Source organism: Pelodiscus sinensis, chromosome 2 (genome assembly GCF_052426305.1).
Source record: "Pelodiscus sinensis isolate ZL-2025 chromosome 2, ASM5242630v1, whole genome shotgun sequence".
Lineage (NCBI taxonomy): Eukaryota > Metazoa > Chordata > Testudines > Trionychidae > Pelodiscus > Pelodiscus sinensis.
Window position 1 is genome coordinate 46,388,457 of NC_143053.1, and position 23,109 is coordinate 46,411,565.

Here is a 23,109-nt window from a genome sequence, read left to right on the forward strand (position 1 = left end):
CATGGTCAGGGCAGCACCGTTTAGTAATCCCACTGTAACTCTAAGGGCATGTCTACACTAGCCACCCTAGTTCGAACTAGGGTGGCTAGTGTAGTCATTCAAACTTGCAAATGAAGCCCGGAATTAAAATATCCCGGGCTTTATTTGCATGTTCCCGGGTGCCGCCATTTTTAAACGCCCGGTAGTTCGGACTCCCTACCCGCGGCTACACGAGGCACGGGCTAGGTAGTTCGAACTAAAGCCCCTAATTCAGACTACTATTACTCTGCGTGTAGCCGCGGGCAGGGAGTCTGAATTACCGGGCGTTTAAAAATGGCTGTGCCCGGGAACATGCAAATAAAGCCCAGGATATTTTAATCCCGGGCTTCATTTGCAAGTTCGAATGACTACATTAGCCACCCTAGTTCGAACTCGGGGGGTAGTGTAGACATACCCTATGGTAGTAGTCTGTTCAAGAGTTAGTACGTAAGGGGAAGGCTTATATCCCCCAGCAAGGGGGTCCAGGCCCTCCCACTCAACTGGACCCCAGCCTGGGGCTCTGTCAATGGCTTGCTCACCTCACTGAGTCAGCGGAAAATCCTGACCACAACACGCTGACTCTTGTGGCTTGCTCACGCCCCTGAGTCACTGGGGAATCCTGACCACAACATGCGGACCCCTCAACAGTGGTTCACTCACCCCGGGTGCCGTCGCTGCTCCTGGGCTGCTTCCTGCTTCTCTGCTCACTGGTGGGTCTCAGTTTCACCACGTCCCTCTGTGTTCTGGGTACTGCTCCTTTCCCCCAGACTCAACAAGGTCTCAAGGTCTCCAGTCTGTTTGGTAGCACCCTGGCCTCTAGGTAGGCGCTGGGGCTTGCAGGGAGTTGGTTCGGCATGTTCTCTCCTTCCAGCTGCCAGCCCCAACTGAACTGAGCTGCTCTCTTTTATATTAGTGCAGCCTGAGCATTCCCAGTAAGCTAAAGGGGGTGTGACCCCCTCCGCCCTCAGGGCTGAGTGAACCCCCTCCTGACCAGTGTGGGGTGGGTACACCCCATCACAGGCTCATAGATAATACAGAAAGAGATGCGGAAGCCAGCTTATAATGGATAAGAAAATTGTCAGAAAATGTATCCTGGTGGGAATAAAAATTTGGGGGAAACAGTCTCCTTTTGGTGGAAAATTTTCAGGGAAGATTATTTTCTCTTCTTCAATGCAAAAATCTTTCAGGCTGTTCACTGGTCCATTCATTTAACAGTTTCCAGTGACATAAACACAGGTAATCATTTTCATATCAAATAGATGCTAGTTTTTCAAGCTCTCTGAAATGTTAGTGATATGGATTTTACAACATACAATTTCACTGCCACAATGGATTTTATATCTACATACATGGTGCAACATCATGATTGAAATTCTAGTATAAAGGAATAAAGCAATGTCAAATAAAAATAGTAGTGCATAGTTAAGAGAACAAAGTTGGAAACTTGTAACAAATATCCTGATGATTTTTCTTTTCTCTCTGATAACTCAATGGGGTTTTATTTCTTTATTTAGACAAGTTATTTTGCTTGAATATCAAGAAAGGAAAAATATAGCATCACAGCAATATAGCCATTACTTATTACATGCATTAGAATCCATACTCCTAAAATTAAGAAAAAGCTTTCTGAAAAGAGTTTTTCTTCCTTATTTTCTGCACCCAGCTCCCTGCTTCCCATGTGGCATTTGTTGTTATTCTTTCATGGTAAAACAGCTGACAGGAATGATTTTTCAATCACTTAGCAGTTCAGAAAAGAATGTACCTAAACTGCTGATGCCAAAGAAGGGTTGGAAAAATCATTGTATCCTACTAGCACATGCATTATTGCACTGAAAAGCAATAAAGCAAAACAGTTTTTAGGGCAGCCCTAAGGGGAGGTGAGTGGGTCAGAAGTCCCTTAGACTTAGGAATTTAAACAACCTTGTAACAGATAATGCACTAGGAAGAGAAACAGAAAGCGTACGCTGTCTTGTGAGATAGCCAGGTTCAGAAACATGTTTCAGATTCAGCCTCCAGAGTAGTGATTATAGATTGTGTTCTTTGCAGAGCTAAAGTGATTGTGTTTTACAAGGAGAGTGCAGCTCTTTCTCCTACTATTGAGTTTTTAGAAACTGTATTAGTGGTGGTTTGGAGGTGCCCGTATATGTTGCTAGAAGGAGCATAATCTGTTTTGAGTTGACAGCAAAGGAAGGATAGGCAGCGGCAAACCAGGGGAAGGTAGTCACCAATCTCTACTTTAGGATGTTGAGCCACAGATATAGAGCTTCAGTCTGAAAGAAAAGTATTTGTACATGCACTAAAATTTCAAACAATGCTAAATTAAAGTGGGCATGTTAGCTAGGAAATTGGAAAGCATATTCTATGTCACATAGGATATAAGTAAATTTGTCTTACACAGCTTTTCCAATCTTTTGTTTTGTGTTCTCTTGGATACTTGATCATCTGTCTTCCTCAATATAGGTAGTAAAGTATGATGTGCTTATTCGCACATAAGCACAGTGTACAGACTCTGGCATATTGTCTTTTTCTCCCAGGCACATGCAAGCCACTTGGGGTGAGTTCTGCATTTACTTAAACTGCATTTCCTCTGACTTCAACAGGGCTGCATGAGAATAATTTAAAGGCGCATCAGACATTTATACTGTGAGAAGGTCATCACACTGGGGTCAAAGCTAGCCCTCAGTTACGTCCATTTGACCACTGAAATGTCAGCTCCATTTACGTAACTAAGGGTGTGTCTAGACTACAGAGTTTTGTCGACAAAAGTCGACTTTTGTCGACAAAACTATACCTGCGTCTACACTACCGCTGTGTTCTGTCGACATAACGTCGACAGAACTCAGTAGTTTTGTCGACGCTGGTAAACCTCATTTTACGAGGCATAACGCATTCTGTCGACAGAGTTCTGTCGACAGAAGGTGTTATTGCATTTAGGGTTGCGTCTAGACTACAGGGTTTTGTCGACAAAGCACCTTGCTTTGTCGACAGAACTGAATGTAGTCTAGACGCTCTTTGTCGACAGAATCTTTGTCGACAGAATCTGTCGACAAAACTTCTGTTGACAAAAGCCTGTAGTCTAGACGTACCCAAAGAAAATAATTAGTTCTTCTAAATTAATTAGGTTTTGTAACATTTTGAGAGAGGAAACACGTTCCTTTTCATCTAGAAATATCTGACAATTTAACTTTGCTTATTTTGTCAATAATAAACTTGTTAATAAAAATTTGGCAACCAACAACCATCACCCATGGTGCAAAATAAATACTGCAGTGAGGACCTAGTAGAACTAGACTTTGTTCTTATCTTTTTCCATAAGGATTTACTTGCCTATTTGAATTTCCAGTGCACTGAGACGAGATTACAGTATGTCACTTAGGGTATGTCTACACTACAAAGTTAGTTCGAACTAACGTCCGTTAGTTCGAACTAACTTTCATAGGCGCTACACTAGCGCTCCGTTAGTTCAAATTTAATTCGAACTAACGGAGCGCTTAGTTCGAACTAGGTAATCCTCATTCCACAAGGATTAAGCCTAGTTCGAATTTACTAGTTCGAATTAAGGGCTGTGTAGACCCTTAATTCGAACTAGTGGGAGGCTAGCCCTCCCCAGGTTACCCTGGTGGCCACTCTGGCCAACACCAGGGAAACTCGTATGCCCCCCTCCCGGCCCCGGAGCCCTTAAAGGGGCACGGACTGGCTACGGTGCCCGTGCCAGGTGCAAGCCTGCCAGCACCCAGCCAGCAGACCCTGCACCTGGCACAGATCGAGCCACCCACCCGACGCCCCCCAGGCCCCCCCCTTCCCGGGACCAGGCTGGCAGCTCCCGGGAGCTTGCCCGGGACCGCAAGAGGCGGGCACCCGCCTGGGCTAGTGCGGACATCGTGGACCTCGTCCACGATCTCCGCACTAGGCACAGGAAAGTAGCCAGCTAGGGCAGGAGAGCTGCCAGCCTGGCCACCCAGGAGCAGGTGTGCATGAAAATCAAGGGGGTCCACTGAGACCCCCGACCCTGAGCCCTGAGCTTACAATGGCCGTACTGGGTCAGACCAAAGGTCAATCTAGCCCAGTAGCCTGTCTGTGGACAGCGGCCAACCCTAGGGACCCTGGAGGAGATGGACCGAAGACAGTGACCAAGCCATTTGTCTCGTGCCATCCCTCTCCAGCCTTCCACAAACCTTGGGCAGGGACACCACTCCTACCCCCTGGCTAATACCTCTCCATGGACCCAACCTCCATGACTTGATCTCACTTCCCTTTAAACTCTGTTCTAGTTCTAGCCTTCACAACCTCCTGCAGCAAGGAGTTCCACAGGTTGACTCTTTGCTTTGTGAAGAACAACTTTCTCTTACTAGTTTGAAGCCTGCTACCCATTCCTTTCCTTTGGTGTCCTCTAGTTCTTCTTTATGGGAACTAATGAAGAACTTTTCTATATGCACCCTCTCCACCCAACTCCTGCTTTTAGAGACCTCTATCCTGTCCCCCCTCCGTCTCTTCTTTTCTAAGCTGAAAAGTCCCAGTCTCTTTAGCCTCTCTTCATATGGGACCTGTTCCAAACCCCTGATCATTTTAGTTGCCCTCCCCTCTCCCAGCCTCCCAGTCTCCCCCAGTTTTGTTCAATAAAGACAGATTCCATTTTGGAAGAAACATTATCTTTATTTTGTACATCAAGAAGAGGGGCTAGGGAAGGGTAAGTGGAAGGAGGTGAGGGAGGAATGGGGCACGAGCCCCCGATGGGGAGGACTGGGCTGGCTCTGCGGGCTTCTGGGGGGTGGAAGCTCTCCTTCAGCCCCCCAATTGCCCTCTCTCCCCAGATGACAGCCTGCGGCAAGTGCAGCCGGTCTGATGGCTGAGTGCTGTGATGTGCCCAGTGTGGGTAGTCCGGGCACTCCAAGCCAGGACTGCTTTGCAAGTGGGTCACCCCTGAGAACTGTCTGTCCAGGGTGGGTGTCGGGTCCCTTTAAGCACTACCCTCGGTTAGCCTGAGACAGCATCTCCACGCTCTAAGTCCTCCTCTGATGCCCTGCCGTCACTGCTTCCGGCCATCATTAAGCCCGGTTCAGGGTCCACTTAATGTGGACATGCTAGTTCGAATTAGCAAAACGCTAATTCGAACTAGTTTTTAGTTCTAGACGCGTTAGTTCGAATTAGCTTAGTTCGAATTAACTAATTCGAACTAAGTTAGTTTGAATTAGCGCTGTAGTGTAGACGTACCCTTAGTCATCAGAGGACAAAACATTGAAAGATCCTAATGCATTTGCTTGATAAACACTAACTTTGGGAATATTAGCAGAGAAAGATTGTGCAGAAACAGCATCATCAAAAGTCTCTTGTTTTTGTATGAAAGAAAATATCTCTTAAGGAATATTTAGGCATGCAAAAATATAATGGGTGTTTACCTGTCGCTTTTCGCATGCTGTTTTCATAATGGCCTTCTTAGTATGTTTTGCAATTTGTCTTATCAGGCAGCTTGAGAAGCCTGATAACTTTTATAGAAGAGGTTTGAAGGAAAAGGGACGGAGAAGAAAAAAAATTGTAATGACATACCATCAGAAAGGAGTTGTATAAACAAAAACATTGTAACCCTGATAAATCCTGTAAGAATATTGTTTGGAGTTTGCATTAATATTTTACACAGTGACATCCATACATTAACAGCCTCAGTCTGCATTACATACAAACAATATTTTCAAAAGTTAGCATATGTGATCAGTTTTCTACATTTTCACCTCCTTAAAATAAATACACCAAAGTCTCTTACAGTTGTGAACTACACCAAAAAGTAGCACTGCAAGCATCTGATTCACTTTTCTGCCAAACAGTATTAATTAAAATGCAAGTGCCCTATAATAAGGGCTCTTGTATAGGTGCTACAGTCAGAATTGCCTGCACCAGTGATAGCATTATAGTTCATAGGTTTCTAAATAGAATGTGATGTCTGACAAAGGTCACGAAAGAAATGTTCTGTAATTGATTTTTTTTTTCTTCAAATCAAGACCATGATTCTAGTAATGCTCTTTTCAGGAATGCTCTACAAGCCTCTTTCTGCAGGAACACTTAGGATATTATGGAGTTCCACTTCTCCATGACCTCTCCTGCTTATATTAATTGTCAGTCTAATACTCAGAAATGATAATGAGCAGAGAAATGTTGAGCTATTATATAAAAAAAAACCCTAGTGGTTTATATTGGTATCTGATATAGCAGCTGGTATGAAAACAAAATGTGAGAATTAGCCATTCATGTTTTCTGAATTAAAGCATAGAAATGGTTCCCTGTTACCTGGACTAGCTGTGTATATGAACTAAATCAGAAGCAGTACTCTCAGGGTATGTCTACACTGCACCGTTATTTCGAAATAAGCTATTCCAGAATAGTTATTCCGAAATAGCATATTTTGAAACATCTCATCTACACTGCAGGGAATCCTCAACATTAGTCCAAGGCAGGCTTCCCTAATGTAGACATGCTATCTCAATGTAGAGTCCCCGGAGGCACTGGGAAGGAATAACTTAGAGTGGCCCTGCTGAGGAGCTATTTTGAAATAGAAGCAGTGGAGCATCCACAAACACCCTATTTCAAAATAGCTATTTCAGAATAGGCATTATTCCTTGTGGAATGAGGTTTACATAAATTGGAATAAGCCGTCCATTATTTCAAAATAATTTCAAAATAATGGAACAGCTGTGTAGAAACTCGCATTGTTATTTTGAAATAACGCTAGGGTTACCAGGTGTCCGGTATTGCGGCCTCTGTCTGATTAAAAAAAAACCCAGAAAATCCCAGATATGTAAAATGTCCGGTATTTTTTGTTTTTCTTCGGACAGAAGGCCCCTTAGAACATTCCCCCTTTGGTGGGGGTAGGGAGCACGGTGAGTGTCGTGATTTAAAGGTGAAGTGCCTCTTCCTTTTGTGCCTTTTTTTTCTCCACAATTTTGGTCTGCTTTTTTTTTTGCTCAGCCAATTTTTCCCACCATGTTCGGAATTTTTTTTTAAAGTATCTGGCAACCCTAGAAATAACGGTGCACTGTAGATGCACCCTCAGCTGGCAAGAAATGGAGCATCTTACATAAATCTTCAGAGGCTCCCTCTATCTCAAAGAAGGAGAGAAGAGAACCACATCTATCTTTGCTGACTAAGGGCCTGATCCAGAGATGGCTGAAATTAATAGAACGATTTCTATTAACTAATGGATTTAAATCAGAAACTTGTGGAAAATGATGTAATGTCATGGCAGGGGCCTTGAGGTTGGGGTGGGAAGGAAATAAAGGGTAAGTGAAGGCCGCCTTGAAGATACAATACAAAATACCCTTCACTGAAATAAAGGGTAAATTGTCAATGATTATTTTTCAGTTGCTGAATCTAATGTGGATCTTTGCAACTCTTTCTCCCAGCTTTGTCACTTCTTGGTTTGATACCCAAGGTTTTCCTTCTTAAAAAAATGATCCAAATCATTCCTCTAGTTTTTTTCTGGAAAATATTGATATTGATTTTTTTTAAACTGTCCATGAAAAACTGAGAGGGAAAGAGGGACTCTTTCCTGCCTTGATAAATGATAGTATAGTGCAGTGTTTCTCAACCTTTTTTTGCTCATGGCCCCCTTCTGAGCCTTGTTTACCTCTGTGGCCCCCCTCATAGCCGCTGTTAATTGGTAAAAAAGGTACATAATTTACCTAATGTTCCATTTTTTCCATGTGGCCCCCTAGAGGTAGGGCGTGGCCCCTGGGGAGCCATATGGCCCACGGTTGAGAACCACTGAAGTAGTTAGGACACTTACCTGCTAAGTAGCAGAACTGGTTTAAGCCCTGCTCTATCTGTTTTGGAACGAGGACTAGAATCAGCATGTCCCACAGCCCAGTGCCTAGCCACTAGGTTATAGACATAGCCTTTCTCAATTTCTTCTGTTTGAACTGTTCCATTTTGCATATGTTAAATAGCTCGATGGTGTGTGATCCATGTTCACAGCTCTGTCTGAGGAAAACAAAATAGTTTTGGCTTTTCCAACTCAGGCTACATCTATACTACGGGGTTTTTACACAAAAACAGCTGTTTTTGTGCAAAAACCCATGGAGTGTCCATAATTCAAGCATGTTTTTGCACAAGGAAATTTATAGTAAATCAAAAGAACACGGGTTTTTGCGGTGTAGATATTCCTCTTTCTACCAGGAATAACTCCTTTTTGTACAAGAGTTCTTGCAACAGGGAGTTTTTCTGCAAAAAGTACCAATTGAGAAAAGCACAGGTGCTCTGGTGGCTATTCTGTGAATAGCAATCAGAGCTTTCTTTTGAGAGAGCATCCATGCAGTTTGGATGCCCTCTTGTGCAAAGGCATATCTTGTGCAAGATCTCTTCCACAAAAAGCTTCTTGCTCAAGAAGCCTGCAGTGAGACATAGCCTCAAAGTTTACTCAGGAAGCTTCTAACCACCCCTGATTATGAAGCACAGTCCAGTTAGTGCTCTCTTTAGCTTTAATAACAATCATGGATAAATTCAATACAAGGCTGTCTAGATTTACAAAGTAAAGGTGGAATTATATGAAATCTGTGGGTGCTCTGTGTATATATTGAGTTATATTTGGGTCTCATTTACTCTGGAAGCACTCCTGTGTAACTTCATTGACTTAAGTGGAGTTCCTCACTATTTACATTGATGGACTCAGAGCAGAATTTGGAGGAACTTGTATTCCATAAAGTGTTTGTGATCTGCATTTACTTTTGTGAATAAAAAGAATGTGTATTGATTATTTGTATTTGGACTGTTGACACTGGACATTGATGAAATCACTTAAAACTTTGAGGTTCTAGAAATAGCTGAGCTGAGATCTGTGCTGTCCGTTTGCTCGAAGTCTAACCCTTAATGTACACTAAAATAAGAAAATAGAAGCTCCTCTCAGGTTTAATACAGAGAAGTGTGGTTGGATTCAAGACTAGTGAGCCAACATGTGATAATCAAAGGCCGCAGTTTGAATTAGACTTGGGTTTATAATGTGTGGGCCACACTTCTTTAACGTAAGATTAGTGGTCAGGAACATGGTACGATGAGGTAGGTCATAATTTGGCCACTCCAATTTAAAAAGCATACAAGCATATCTATTTGATATACTTACACCATTTTAAAATCTTATGTCAAAGTGAAATTACTTTTAAAAAGATGGAAGATATAATGGCATATGGGGATTTGGTAAATTATTTAGACTATGAAAATCTAGAATGCAATGATACAGTGTTGACATTTGAATTCCCATTGACTATCAGTTGGTCTTGTCTTTTATACTAAATACCTCTCTCGAGTATAAAGCCTTTTACAATACCAAAAAAATTCTCTACAAGAATATTGAAACTTTGTCATAACTTCAAAACTCATTCCAGTTATAGCTTTGAGGATTTATTTTCCAATTTACAGCTTTAAATATTTAGTGTTTATCAGGCTGTATCTTACAGTTGACCCAGCCTTGTTATTAAAAAAACCCTTAAAAATTAACAAATTGTCTAGTAGCACCTTAAAGACTAACAAAACATGTAGATGGTATCATGAGCTTTCGTGGGCACAACCCACTTCTTCAGATGACCCTAGTGTTGGACGTCCAGATCCAAAAATAAATAAGGGAAGGAGGAAGGGGGAAGAAGAAAAAAAATGGAGAGGAGGAAGAAAAAAAGAGTCAGTGAGTAGATAAGCTTATTAACTCAGCTATCCCTCTGATGCTTATCTACTCACTGTCTCCTTTTCCTTCCTCCTGTCCATTTTTTTCTTCTTCTCCCCCTCTCTCCTTCTCTTATTTATTCTTGGATCTGGACTTTCAACCCTCTGGTCACCTGAAGAAGTGGATTGTGCCCACAAAAGCTCATGATACCATCAACATGTTTTGTTGGTCTTTAAATTGCTACTAAACTATTTGTTGTTTTTTTAGTTTTTGCTGTTACAGACTAACTTGGCTACCTTTCAGAAGCTTGTTATTAAGAACTGATTTCCAATAGCTAAACTGACTAATTTAAAATTGGGCACCTTTTTGTTTAGGACTAATTCAACTGATTTAAAGACAGCAACTTTAAAATACTATGTTTTGAAGTGATTTCTAAATATGTACCAGGACTTGATTTTTCCTGTACAGTGTTTCTAACAAAATATAATAGTTCTGTGTTTTTTGCTTTATCCCTTGCTTCTTTCATTTGATGTAGTGATATCACATTAAGGTGAGAGAACTTGTTTTCTGTTATTTATGTCTATTTTATACAATATGTGTATGTGTATACATATGTGTGTATTTTCCTTTACATAGCATAAATATGTCCTGCAGTTTAAGTGCATGGTAACTGCATGCTATGCTACATCACGGAGATGTTACTAGTTAAAGTCTTTGGAAAGACTGACCCAACCATGCACCCATTAGTGATATGAGTAAGTCTTGCGCATGCTCCCATGAAGGATTATGTGTTGCAGGAAATGCCTGCACATATCAAACAGCCTATACTGATGACATAGATATGTCTCCATTATGTAGTAACAAGCACAACACCAAAAGGTTTCAAACTTGGCTGCTTAAAGTTATGCCCCTTGATTCATATGTGGTTGTGTAAATAATAGTGTACGTGTGTACACAAAAACAAACATTCCTCTGGAGTGTATAATGCTTGGCATGAATAGATGTTAATGTGTGCATATATAAATAATTAAATTATAGCAGTTAGTGTGACCTATGTGGGAAAGGAGCACTGTATTTCACATTCCTGTCTTTAAATATTTAGCTAATCTGCCGTGATTTGCATTGTATTGATGTGCATAAAAATTAGAATGTACATATAATTCTTTCAGCGTAGGGCTGAAAATTTACATCACTAGCATTGTTAGACCTCTGTTTGTAGTTTGCACAAGTTCTGTTTTCTTTAGTACTTCACTGGAACATATCTGTAAAAGTGCTTCTTATCACAGTAGCATGGACTGTTTCCTTTGTGACAAGCCACAAAGACTTTTATTTATCTTTCTATTGTATTGGACTAAGAGCTTCTATAGGAGAAATGAAAATCTGCTTTTTATCTCCGTATGTGGGACTGATACAGTAAATATAATTTAAATTGTAATTGGATGATGGGTCAGGTGAATTGTGTGAGCCAATTACAGTGTGGACTTAAACATGCTTATGTATATGGGCATTATACATTGTATAAAGATAAAGGCAATTTATGGAAAGGGTAGTTAAAGTCTTGTCTGAAATGAAAATGTTATCCAGGTTAATCAGAATACAAGTTTTTAGTAATGGTATCATAAGGGTAATGGTATCAGAAAACAGCAGATAGAACTATAGTATTTACATCATTAATTGGCTTAATAGAAATCAAGTAAATGGAATAGAAAGTTGTCATACAATGTATTCTACTAAGAAAGTAAGTGCCTTGTTATGTGAATGGTGGCAATGCACTAGGAATATTAGATATTGGGTAATTGAGTAGTCGTGTAACCACATGAAATCTTAGCTGTTACACAACTATTTGATAGTTCGCTCCCTGCTGCACTCCAGGGGAGCCCCTTGCCACCCTGCGCAGGGAGATGGCAGGGGGAGCCATTCCACAAGGGGAGCCAGTTTAAAAATCAGCTTCCCGCACAGATTGGCTGCCTGCCACCCACACTGCTGTCTTTGATACAGAGGCAGCAGTTTGGGGTGGCAGCAGCCCGTCTGAGGGGAGAGCCGAGCTCCCCATGGACAGAGAGAGGCTATTTTGTGGGATGCAGAGCAGCCTCTGTCCATGGGGAACTCAGACCCCCTGAGAAGAGGGGCTGCTGCCATGATTTTGCGGTCCAGGTTCGCTGAGGACAGAGGCTGTTCCGTAGGGTGTGGACATGCCTCTGTCTGCGGGGAGCTCAGGCCTGCTGCAGACTGAGGCTGCTTTGTGTCAGCCTCCCCTGCCCTACCCTGCTGCTGCCTCTAATAGAAGCAGCAGCACAGTCGAGGCAGGGGGGAATCAGCTTTTAAAACAGCTCCCCCCAGCACTTACTCCTGCGCTCCCCCTTTACTGCATTTGATACAGAGGCAGCAAGGGGACGGGGATCCATGTAGTCAACAAGATTACCTGATAAACCTAAGCTTACCAGTAAATCGTATAGTCAACTCTACGTTGACATCCCCTATGCTGGACAATTACTTTGTGATTATTCAGTTCCATTGCATAATCTCAGTGGTCTAGATTTTGATACTTTTATTTATGATAAATATCCCCCTACTCCACAAGTGAGAAACCACTCATTCAACTATAGCTTGAATATTAGAACCTGGAACTTTCTTATGGACAAGTGAGTCAGATCATGAAACCAAATAATTATAACTTTGACATACACTTATTAAAACTTAAAATATTTGAAAGCCAACTTTCCAAGTAAACACCTTCCATGGAATAACTACTGCTTCTTCCACATGCTTTCATGTTGTTTTCTTTATTTTTCAGCAATTCACACTAGCTTTTTGAACTCCTATGGGTTATTGCAAAAGTGGAGCACAACTTTTGAGGTTAATGTAATACAGAGCATCCAGATTTTTCAGTCAAATTCTTTAGTTTGAGAGGCTACAGTTACTATTTAAGGGTATGTCTACACTACAGCGCTAATTCGAACTAACGTAGTTCGAATTAGTTAATTCGAACTAAGCTAATTCGAACTAACACATCCAGACTAAAAAACTAGTTCGAATTAGTGTTTTGCTAATTTCAACTAGCATGTCCACACAGAGTGGACCCTGAACCGGGGTTAAGGATGACCGGAAGCAGTGCCGGCAGGGCATCAGATGAGGACTTAGAGCGTGGAGCTGCTGTCTCAGGCTAGCCGAGGGCTGTGCTTAAAGGGACCCAACCCCCACCCCGGACAGACAGTTCTCAGGGGTGCCCCGCTTGCAAAGCAGTCCTGGCTTGGATTGCCCGGAGTACCCACACTGGGCACATCACAGCACTCAGCCATCAGACCGGCTGCACTTGCCGCAGGCTGCCATCTGGGGAGAGGGGGCAATTGGGGGGCTGCAGGAGAGGTTCCACCCCCAGAAGCCCACAGAGCCAGCCCAGTCGTCCCCATTGGGGGCTCGTACCCCATTCCTCCCTCACCTCCTTCCACTTACCCCTCCCTAGCCCCCCTTCCTGATGTACAAAATAAAGGACAATTGTGTTCAAAAATAGAATGTCTCTTTATTGAACAAAACTGGGGGAGACTGGGAAAAGGAGGTGAGAGAGGGGAAGAGAGAGGGTGGGAGAGGGGAGGGCAACTACAATGATGAGGGGTCTGGAACAGGTCCCATATGAAGAGAGGCTAAAGAGACTGGGACTTTTCAGCTTAGAAAAGAGGAGATGGAGGGGGGATATGATAGAGGTCTATAAAAGCACGAGTGGGGTGGAGAGGGTGCATAGAAAAAAGTTCTTCATTAGTTCCCATAATAGAAGGACTGGAGGACACCAAAGGAAAGGAATGGGTAGCAGACTTCAAAATAATAACAGAAAGTTCTTCACAAAGCAAAGAGTCAACCTGTGGAACTCCTTGCTGCAGGAGGCTGTGAAGGCTAGAACTAGAACAGAGTTTAAAGAGAAGTGAGATCAATTCATGGAGGTTGGGTCCATGGAGAGGTATTAGCCAGGGGGTAGGAGTGGTGTCCCTGCCCGAAGTTTGTGGAAGGCTGGAGAGGGTTGGCACGAGACAAATGGCTTGGTCACTGTCTTCGGTCCATCCCCTCCAGGGTCCCTAGGGTTGGCCGCTGTCGGCAGACAGGCTACTGGGCTAAATGGACCTTGGTCTGACTCAGTACGGCCATTGTAAGCTCAGGGCTCAGGGTCAGGGGTCTCAGTGGACCACCTTGATTTTCATGCAAACCTGCTCCTGGGTGGCCAGGCTGGCAGCTCTCCTGCCCTAGACGGCTGCTTTCCTGTGCCTAGTGCAGAGGTCGTGGACGAGGTCCACGATGTCTGCACTGGACCAGGTGGGTGCCCGCCTCTTGCGGTCCTGGGCAAGCTCCCGGGAGCCGCCAGCCTGATCCCGGGAAGAGGGGGAGGGCAGGGGGCATTGGGTGGCTGGTGTCAGGTGCAGGGTCTGCTGGCTGGGTGCTGACAGGCTTGCACCTGGCACGGGCACCGTAGCCAGCCCATGCCCCTTTAAGGGCTCCGGGGCCGGGAGGGGGGCATACGAGTTTCCCTGGTGGTACCCAGAGTGGCCACCAGGGAAAGCTGGGGAGGGCTAGCCTTCCACTAGTTCGAATTAAGGGTCTACACAGCCCTTAATTCGAACTAGTAAGTTTGAACTAGGCTTAGTCCTCGTGGAATGAGGATTACCTAGTTCAAACTAAGCGCTCCGCTAGTTCGAATTAAGTTCGAACTAGCGGAGCACTAGTGTAGTGCCTATCAAAGTTAATTCGAACTAACGTCCGTTAGTTCGAATTAACTTTGTAGTGTAGACATACCCTAAGATGCCTACTCTTTGTAATATAGTGGGACAGAATGGCAGACAAACATTTAATGGGAAGCTCAATGATGTAAGTACTTTAAGGGTATGTCTAGACTACATGGCTCCGTCGACGGAGCCATGTAAACTAGTTTATCCGGCATAGGCAAAGAAGCGGGGATTTAAATAATCACCACTTCATTAAAATAAACATGACCACCGCGCTGTGCCGACGATCAGCTGATCCGTCACAGCGCGGTAGTCTAGACGTGGATCGGTTGGCTGGGAAAACCTTTGCCGACCGATCCTGTCTAGACTTCCCCAGCTGACCGATCTGCATCTAGACTACCACGCTGTGCCAGGTCAGCTGATCATCAGCACAGCACGGCGGCCATGTTTATTTTAATTAAGTGGGGATTATTTAAATCCCCGCTTCTTTGCCTATGCTGGGTAAACTAGTATACATGGCTCCGTCGATGGAGCCATGTAGTCTAGACATACCCTGATAGTCCCAAAGTCTTAGATTAAAATCTGTTTAAGTTTTTGGAGTGGACCATTTGATGAAAGGAAGTTGGGCTTGTCCAAACATAAAGAGACTGTGACAGAAAAGAGAAAATATGAAATGAAAAATTATGATTATATATTCATGGAAATATTTTAACTTTAACTATAGTCAATAATCTATAATGTAGATCCTGTTCTCTCATTTGAGTCAGAATAAATTCTTAAAAGAAAGATGAAAAAAACTTAGCCAGATGACAGATAACTATTATACAGGGATTGCAGGAAAGAAAAAAATAAAAATAATGGGGAGAGGAATTTACATTTGAATGGCATGAGAGGTGGTGAAGCTCTGATGCCCATATTATTCCCTTCCCCCTCCCCAACAAAAAAAGCTTTAGCTATGTACATTTTCATTTTGTGATAACTGAATAAATTGACAATTGAGTAAATGTAAAAGTGAATAATGTGTAACTTTTAAGAAGTGCTGATAATGCTGTCTGTTGAATAAGTCTGTTTTGACTTGCTTTCTGGCCTGTAAACAACTGATAACATACTGCAATTCTGATTTTTGCAGTTGGATGAAGAAACCTCGCTGTGGCGTGCCTGACCAGAGAAGAGGGAGCTCCAAATTTAATATTCGTAGAAAACGATATGCTTTAACAGGACAGAAGTGGCAACACAAACATATCACTTACAGGTACAAAAAAAATCAATAAAGCTTTCAGTGATATCACTGAGCATTTATTAAAAGAAAACAAATGTTTGTAAGACACGGTTTTCTAAATGTGTACTGCACATGGTCAAGATGTTGATGTGTAGTATAGAAATATTGAAAATGAGTAGTGCAGTAACATCTTAGGGCAGCGTTTCCCAAACTATGGTCCGCGGCCCGGTAACGTTTCCCAAACCCTGGTGGCTGCTGGCCCTTAGGCCGGTTGACCCATCTCGTCAAATCGGACCCCTGCACCCGGAAGTGCCGGCGAGTTAAGAGCCGGGCCCTGCTCCAGCGCTATGTGGAGCTGGGTCTCTCCCCGGCTCTGCCTGGAGCGGGCCCCCCCCCCCCCCCCGCACGTCCTCTCCGGCCCCAACCCCAGAGCGTCCCTCAGCCCCGGATGTCTCTGCCGCGCGCGGCTCCTCCTCGCCGCCTGCCGCCCATGCGCGGCGTTGCACGTGGGCGGGGAGGATGTGACGTCACGGCCCGGGGTTTTGAAACCCGCGCGAGGCGCATGGCGTGTGGCGGGGCCTGGCTGGCTCCGGGTTCGGCCTCCGGGGCCTGAGTGCGGACCCCGGCTCCGCCACGGGGAAAGAGAAGGTGGGAACCGGCTCGTGCGGCGAAAAGGAAAGGAGAGGGGTGGGGAAAGGGGGGGAAGGAGAAGGGGTTTGGGAGGGAAAGGCACCAAGAGACAGGGGTGCGGGAGAGAGAGACAAATGCCAGGGGGCCAAGTGCAGACCATGAGGAAAAGGGCAGGGGGGGAGGTGTCAGTGGGAGGGGGGACAGGGTGATGCTGGGAGAGGAGAGGAGAGGGGAAGGGCACTGGGGGCTGGAGGGGCAGTCGCTGGGAGAAGGCTTGAAAGAAGGGGTGGGCATGAGGAAAGTCAGGATGGAACAAATTGTGTGTGAGGGCACAGAGGGGCAGGAGGGGAATGGGGCAGAGACTGGTGAGGGGGTGGGTATTAGGGGAAAAGGAGGCACTAGGAGGGTGCAGGGCTAAGGGAAGGTGCAGGTGCCAGGGGATTCTGGGGTGAGGAGGAGGGGAGAGCTGGCCACCGGAAGCAGAACTGGACGGGGGAATCAGGGCAGGCTGGGGATATTGAGGGGCCGGTGGAAGCAGGGCTGCTGGGGGGTGCGAGCAGGGAGCTGGCCAGGGAAGATGTGGGCGGGGTGGGAGGAGTGGCGGCTGGAAGGAGGGCTGGGCGCGGGCAGCGGGGCTGGCCAAGGGAGATTGGGAGGAAAAGCGGGGGACAACTGGCTGCCAGGGAGGGGGTTGGGGAAAGTGGGGCTGGCCAGAGGCACAGCAAGAGGAGCAGGGGGGAGGAGTGAATCGGCCTGCAGGGAGTGGGACTGACCCGACCCCATTCCCTCTCCCCACCCACCCACAAAGCATGAGTTAGTCTGGCACAGGGATTCTACTGTCGTCGGCCCCCCAACATACACACACACACAAACCCCTCGAGTAGTTGCGAACTATCTGGCTGGTAGACACACTCATGCAGCCTGAGCACATTTACCAGCCAGGCAGTTTGAAACTACAAACTGATACATCTAATAATAATACAACTTACCTACTGAGAAAATACCAGACATGTTATATGTCTGGTATTTTCTTCGTTTGTTTTTCATGTTTTTATATTTTTGGGCTGCAAAAAGCAGAACTGAAAAAAAAGGGTTCCAATTAAAGTAAAAAGTTTGGGAAACCCTGGTCTAACCAGCTTTCTGTCTGTCTTACAGCCCATTTATCCAATCCATATTCCTTAACTTGCTGGCAAGAATATTGTGGGTGACCATATCAAAAGCTTTGCTAAAGCTGGCACTGGGAGATTTGGGAGGACCAGAAACAACGTATTTGAATATTCATAATTTGATTAATGAATATGCAAATATGCAAATGAACATTACTGGTCCTCCAAAAGTTCATGAATGGATTTACTGGTCTCCGTGTCAAAAAGTTTGGGAACTCCTGTCTTAGAGCATGTCTACAGCAGGGATTTATCTTGAAATAACTCCCTTATTTCAAAATAACAAAGCGAGTATCTACACTACCAAGACTGTTATTTTGAAATAATGGGCTTGTTATTTTGAACTAACTCCTTCTTGTGAAGAGGAATGAGCTTATTTCAAAATAGTTATTTTGGGAATTATTATTTTGAAATAATTTATTTTGAAATAACCTGATAGTGTAGACTTAGCCTTAGAGACTAACATATATATATGTGTATATATATATACAGGCAGTCCCGGGTTACATGGATCCGACTTACATCGGACCCCTACTTACAAATGGGGTGAGGGAACCCCGCACTAGCTGCCTCCCCCCAGCAGATCAGGAAGACGCGAAGCTAGCGCCCCCCCCCCCCTCCTCCAGCAGACCAGGGAGACGCAGAGCGGCTTTTCTCAGCAGACACCTCAGCTTGAGAATAAAGGACTGAGGGAAGTGAGGTGTGGGAGAATAAAACTGAGCTCTGGAGAAATGTTTGGCTAGAGTTTCCCCTACAATATGTACCAGTTCCGACTTACATACAAATTCAACTTAAGAACAAACCTACAGTCCCTATCTTGTACGTAACCCGGGGACTGCCTGTATATATATAAGCCTTCATGGGCAAAACCCGCTTCCTCAGATCAGTATCCCTGAAGTACTCACATCCTGCAAAAGGATGACTTTCTTGGATTTAGATTGTCTGCATTTAAAAAGAATGCTTTTGAAGCTTGCAATGCCAAATTAATCCTAAATGCCCCACTTCACTGTTTCTTTCAACCTTCTTGGCAACTTCTGAGGCAAAGTCACTTTGAATGCAGGCACAGTCTAATGAAATTGGTGTCTGTAATTTCAATATGCAAATGATGTTAGAGAGAGGCAGTAGATACAAATGCAGGTGCCACCAGGTCTATTTCAAAATATAAATGAATTGGATTAAATTTTGGTGGGTCTTATGCCCACACAGTAATAGTCATGAAGGCATATACAGGCAGTCCCCGGGTTACGTACAAGATAGGGACTGTAGGTTTGTTCTTAAGTTGAATCTGTATGTAAGTCGGAACTGGCGTCCAGATTCAGCCGCTGCTGAAACTGACCGCCAGTTCTGACTTACATACAGATTCAACTTAAGAAAACCAAGCTTCCCCAAGTCAGCTGCTGCTGAAACTGATGAGCGCTGATTCCAGGAAGCCTGGGGCAGAGCAACTCTGCCTCGGGCTTCCTGTAGTCAGCGCTGGTCAGTTTCAGCAGCGGCTGACTTGGGGACGCCTGGGGCAGAGCAGCTGGGGTGCTGCTGGGTTGCTCCAGTAGCACCCCTCGGCGCTACTGGACCAACCCAGCAGCACCCCAGCTGCTCTGCCCCAGGCGTCCTGATTCAGCCACTGCTGAAAGTGACCAGCTGCTCTGCTCCAGGGTCCAAAACAAAAGCCTGGTCTGCTGGGGGGGCACACTATCCGCGCCCCCCCCCCCAGCAGACCAGGGACATGGGGAGCAGAGCAGCAGCGGCAGTGGGGTGCCGCGTCTCTGAGGCTTTGCTCTGGCAAAGCCTCAGAATCGCGGGAACCCGCCCGGTGCCCCTGGTCTGCTGGAGACGGTCTCCAGCAGACCAGGGGCACCGGAGCAGCTTACGAACGGGGCTTTCTTGCCCTGGAGCTCGCAGGTAGCAATCCGCTACCTCGATCTCCGGGGCGAGAAAGCCCCGTTCGTAAGTGCGGAGCCAACATAAGTCGGATCCGCGTAAGTCGGGGACTGCCTGTATGTATAAGTGGAATTCTCCATGTGACTTGCAGTTTACAGAATGTGTTGCATATTTATCAAAGCTGACCTTGGCTTGGCAAATAAAATAAATTATGCAAAAAATAATGGCAGCCAAAAAATGTCATAGAATGTGGCCCATAAAATTGTCAGCAAAACTGAGATTTGTATGTAGTTCCCTAGAAATTTAACATAATCTGTCTTGGATTATGGGGATCCACCATGGCACTAAATGTTGACTGGGATAAATGCATCCTAAGATTCATTGACTAAGATTGACATTTATAGTACTAGATGATACATAGATTTTAAGATCACAATGGTCCTAGGATCATCTAGCCTGACTTCTGCAAAAAACAAACCATAGAAGTTTACTCAGTCACTCCTTTATCAATCCCATATTTTTTAGCTGAGAATGGATGTCTTTCAAAAAAGCAATATTGATTTTAAGACTTCAATTGCCAAAGGAAACTTTCTCCCTGTATCAGTGAGTTGTTCCTTTGAATAAGTAGGTCTTGTTATTATTGCTGAGTATTGTAGTCTATGATACTAGACATGAATCTGACGAAGTTGGTCTTTGCCCACAAAAGGTTATGCTCCAACACTTCAGTTAGTCTATAAGGTGCCACAGGACTCCTCGCCACTTATGATACTAGAAGTGCTCAGCACCTAGCAGGAGTATGTCTAAATATATTACTTTATGTTTTTCCACTTTTTAACTTCTTCATTTAGGGACTCAAATGCAAAGAGTGTTTGTGTGTGGACGTACTAACATTCTTCTCTTGGTAATCTCAAATTTCAAATCAGAGGGACTAATTCTCCACCCCATTGCACCATTTTGATGCCCTGTTAAAATCCTTCAACTAAAATATCATTTTGCTCTGCCACCCAAGTAATTAATCATAAAAGCAGGACAAAGGTGAATCCCCAAAATAAGTGTTCAACTTCTGAGGCTTTTACTGTTGGCTTGAGTGGGAGCAGTGTAAGATCATCATTCCTTCCTAGACATCTAAAAATCCTGTATTCCAAAGCTCTAATGTGGGTTTCTTCTTGAGATACAGCCTTTGACCCTCATCAGTTTTAATGCTAAGAAGGTTTCTGAGCTGCAGAGGTGACAACTGGATTTTCCATTGTTTACTTTCTGGTTTGTGATTTCTAGAACATATCTTCTGGTGCTGCATTTAAATCAAATGTTTATTTATTATTAAATGGTCATACCTTTAATAATAATGAGTATAACTGAGATCATATGTAGATGCATATAAATATAGGTCTGGAAGGGGCCTGAAGAGGACATCTACTCCAGCTGGCTGAGGCAGGACCAAGCATATCTAAACCATCCCTGATGTGTTTTCCCAGCCTGTTCTTAAAAACCTCCGATGGTGGAGGCTCTACAGTCTCCCTTGGAAGACTATTGCAGTGCTTAAGTTGAAGCAGTTTCATGGAAATTTAGACATATTCAGTGAAACATCATGTGAATAATTTTCTCATTAGGATGGTGTATCTTTATTGACAGATGCCAAAACTGGTGTGATTACTAGTATTAGACTGCGGTGCAAGTGATAATTAAAAACTATCCCTGCTGAAGCATAATGGTAGATTTTTAACAATTCCAGAGTAAAAATGGTTTCAGAGCTTTCACTTGAAGTCATTGGCTGCCACAGGAACAGTGGTAGATCCACTATCTGTGTCATGGAATCAAGTAATATCATATCAAAAAGACATGATCATGATTCTCTCCTGTGGACTTCCATAGAAATAGAGAGCCAAATAGGATGCTTATACAGAGATGAAGTCAACCTCCCAGTTCTCTATTCAACCTATTTATAAATGATCTAGAGAAAGGGGTAAACAGTGAGGTGGCAAAATTTGCAGATGATAGCAAACTGCTCAAGATAGTTAAGACCAAGAGTTTCAAAAAGATCTCACCAAACTAAGTAATTGGGCAACAAAATGGCAAATGAAATTTAATCTTGATAAATGTAAAGTAAAGCACATTGGAAAAAATAATCCCAACTATACAGACAATATGATGGGGACTAATTTAGCTACAACTACTCGAGAGAGATCTTGAAGTCATTGTGGATAGTTCTCTGAAAACGTCTACTCAGTGTGCTGCACCAGTCAAAAAAGCAAATAGAATGTTTGGAATCATCAAAAAAGGGATAGAAAATAACACAGAGAATATCTTGTTGCCTCTATATAAAACCATAGTATGCCCACATCTTGAATACTGTGTAAAAATGTGGTCACCTCATCTCAAAAAAGATATATTGGAATTGGAAAAGGTTCAGAAAAAGGCAACAAAAATGATTAGGGGTTTGGAATGGGTCCCATATGAAGGGAGATTAAAAAAAACTTGAATTTTTCAGCTTGGAAAAGAGGAGACTAAGGGGGAATATGATAAAGGTCTATAAAATCATGACTGGTATGGAAAAGTGAATAAGGAAAAGTTATTTATATATTCCCACAATATAAGAACTAGGGGTCACCAAATGAAATTAATAGGCTGCAGATTTAAAACAATCAAAAGGAAGTTTTTCTTCACTCAGCACACAGTAAGCAGACAGGATATTGGGCTAGACGGATCTTTGCTCTGACCAGTATGGCCGTTCTTTTGGGCCCTTAGCAGACATGTAAGGCTGAGACTTCAAGAGAAAATAGTAAGAATGAAGTGCATGTGTAACTGCCACCAGGCAGATTCAAACCTGGGACTTCTGAAGCTTAGTATAGGAGCCATTACAGATTGAGTTACAAAGCCAGATGCTTCCCAATTTGGCTATAGAGCTCACTCATTCTTTATTGCTGTATGTGGTATAAGTGCCACTACAGGGGACAGTGAACCACACCCACTAGGTGTGTGGGTTACACATTCATATCAGTCCTTAGCTCAGAATCTGTATTTTCCATTTTTAGAAATTCTCCCTCTTTCTTCCTCTGTAACATAACTTTCCAATTACATAAATGTATTTACTGAATAGTTTAGTAATCCAGTTGCCTATGTCTGCGGGTGTGGCATTCTGTCCCCTGCTAGACATGGCTAGACCAGGGAGATTTTGATGAGCTTGCAACAATGATAGTTAATGATAGTCTCTTAGCTCAGGCAGTAGAAGTTCATTTGTTAAGCTCTAGAGATACCAGATTTCATTCCGACTGCCAATGACCAGGGTCAGTTGGTGCTGTGGTTAGTTTTATCTTTTACATAGAGGGATTTTACACAAGAGAGAAACCCGTCTATTATGGGCTGAGGTCTGTTGAATATGTTAGCTATCAGGGGAGTCTGCATTTAAAGAGAATGCAGAGCAATCACTTTTAAACTTTCAAGACTACTTTCAAGAAAACTTTCAGGAGTCATATTTGTCCTGTATACCCCTAAGTTTCACCTTATTTAAAAACTACTTGCTTACAATCAGACATAAAATACAAAGGTGTCACAGCATGCTATTATTGAAAAAATCACTAATAAATCACAATTATAGTGTATTGTGTACTAGAAGACATACCGGGCATTGCTCAGATCCTTCAAAGCTGAGGGTTTGGGGGAACGCAGGAGTTAGGGCAGGGACCCAGGGATTTGGAGAGCTTAGGGCAGTAGATTGGGATGCATCGGGGATACAGGAGATAGGGTTGGGTATAAGGAGGGGCTCAGGGCAGAGGACTGGAGATGCAGAGAGTGCAGGCATCAGAGAGGAAGTAGGGGACTCTGTATGGGGTAGGGTGCAGGAATCAGGGCAGGGCA

At 43.8% G+C, this 23,109-nt stretch overlaps 1 protein-coding gene across 2 annotated transcripts in view; it reads left to right on the forward strand.

Annotated features, from left to right (window-relative positions):
* The window catches only part of MMP16 (matrix metallopeptidase 16), a 262,877-nt gene that overhangs the window by 115,862 nt on the left and 123,906 nt on the right, over positions 1 to 23,109 (forward strand). For both annotated transcript variants that reach the window (XM_006112976.5, XM_075920430.2), the window contains one exon: positions 15,494 to 15,616. In XM_006112976.5, the coding sequence (XP_006113038.1) occupies positions 15,494 to 15,616 (123 nt within the window). The remainder of the gene's footprint in view (positions 1 to 15,493; positions 15,617 to 23,109) is intronic.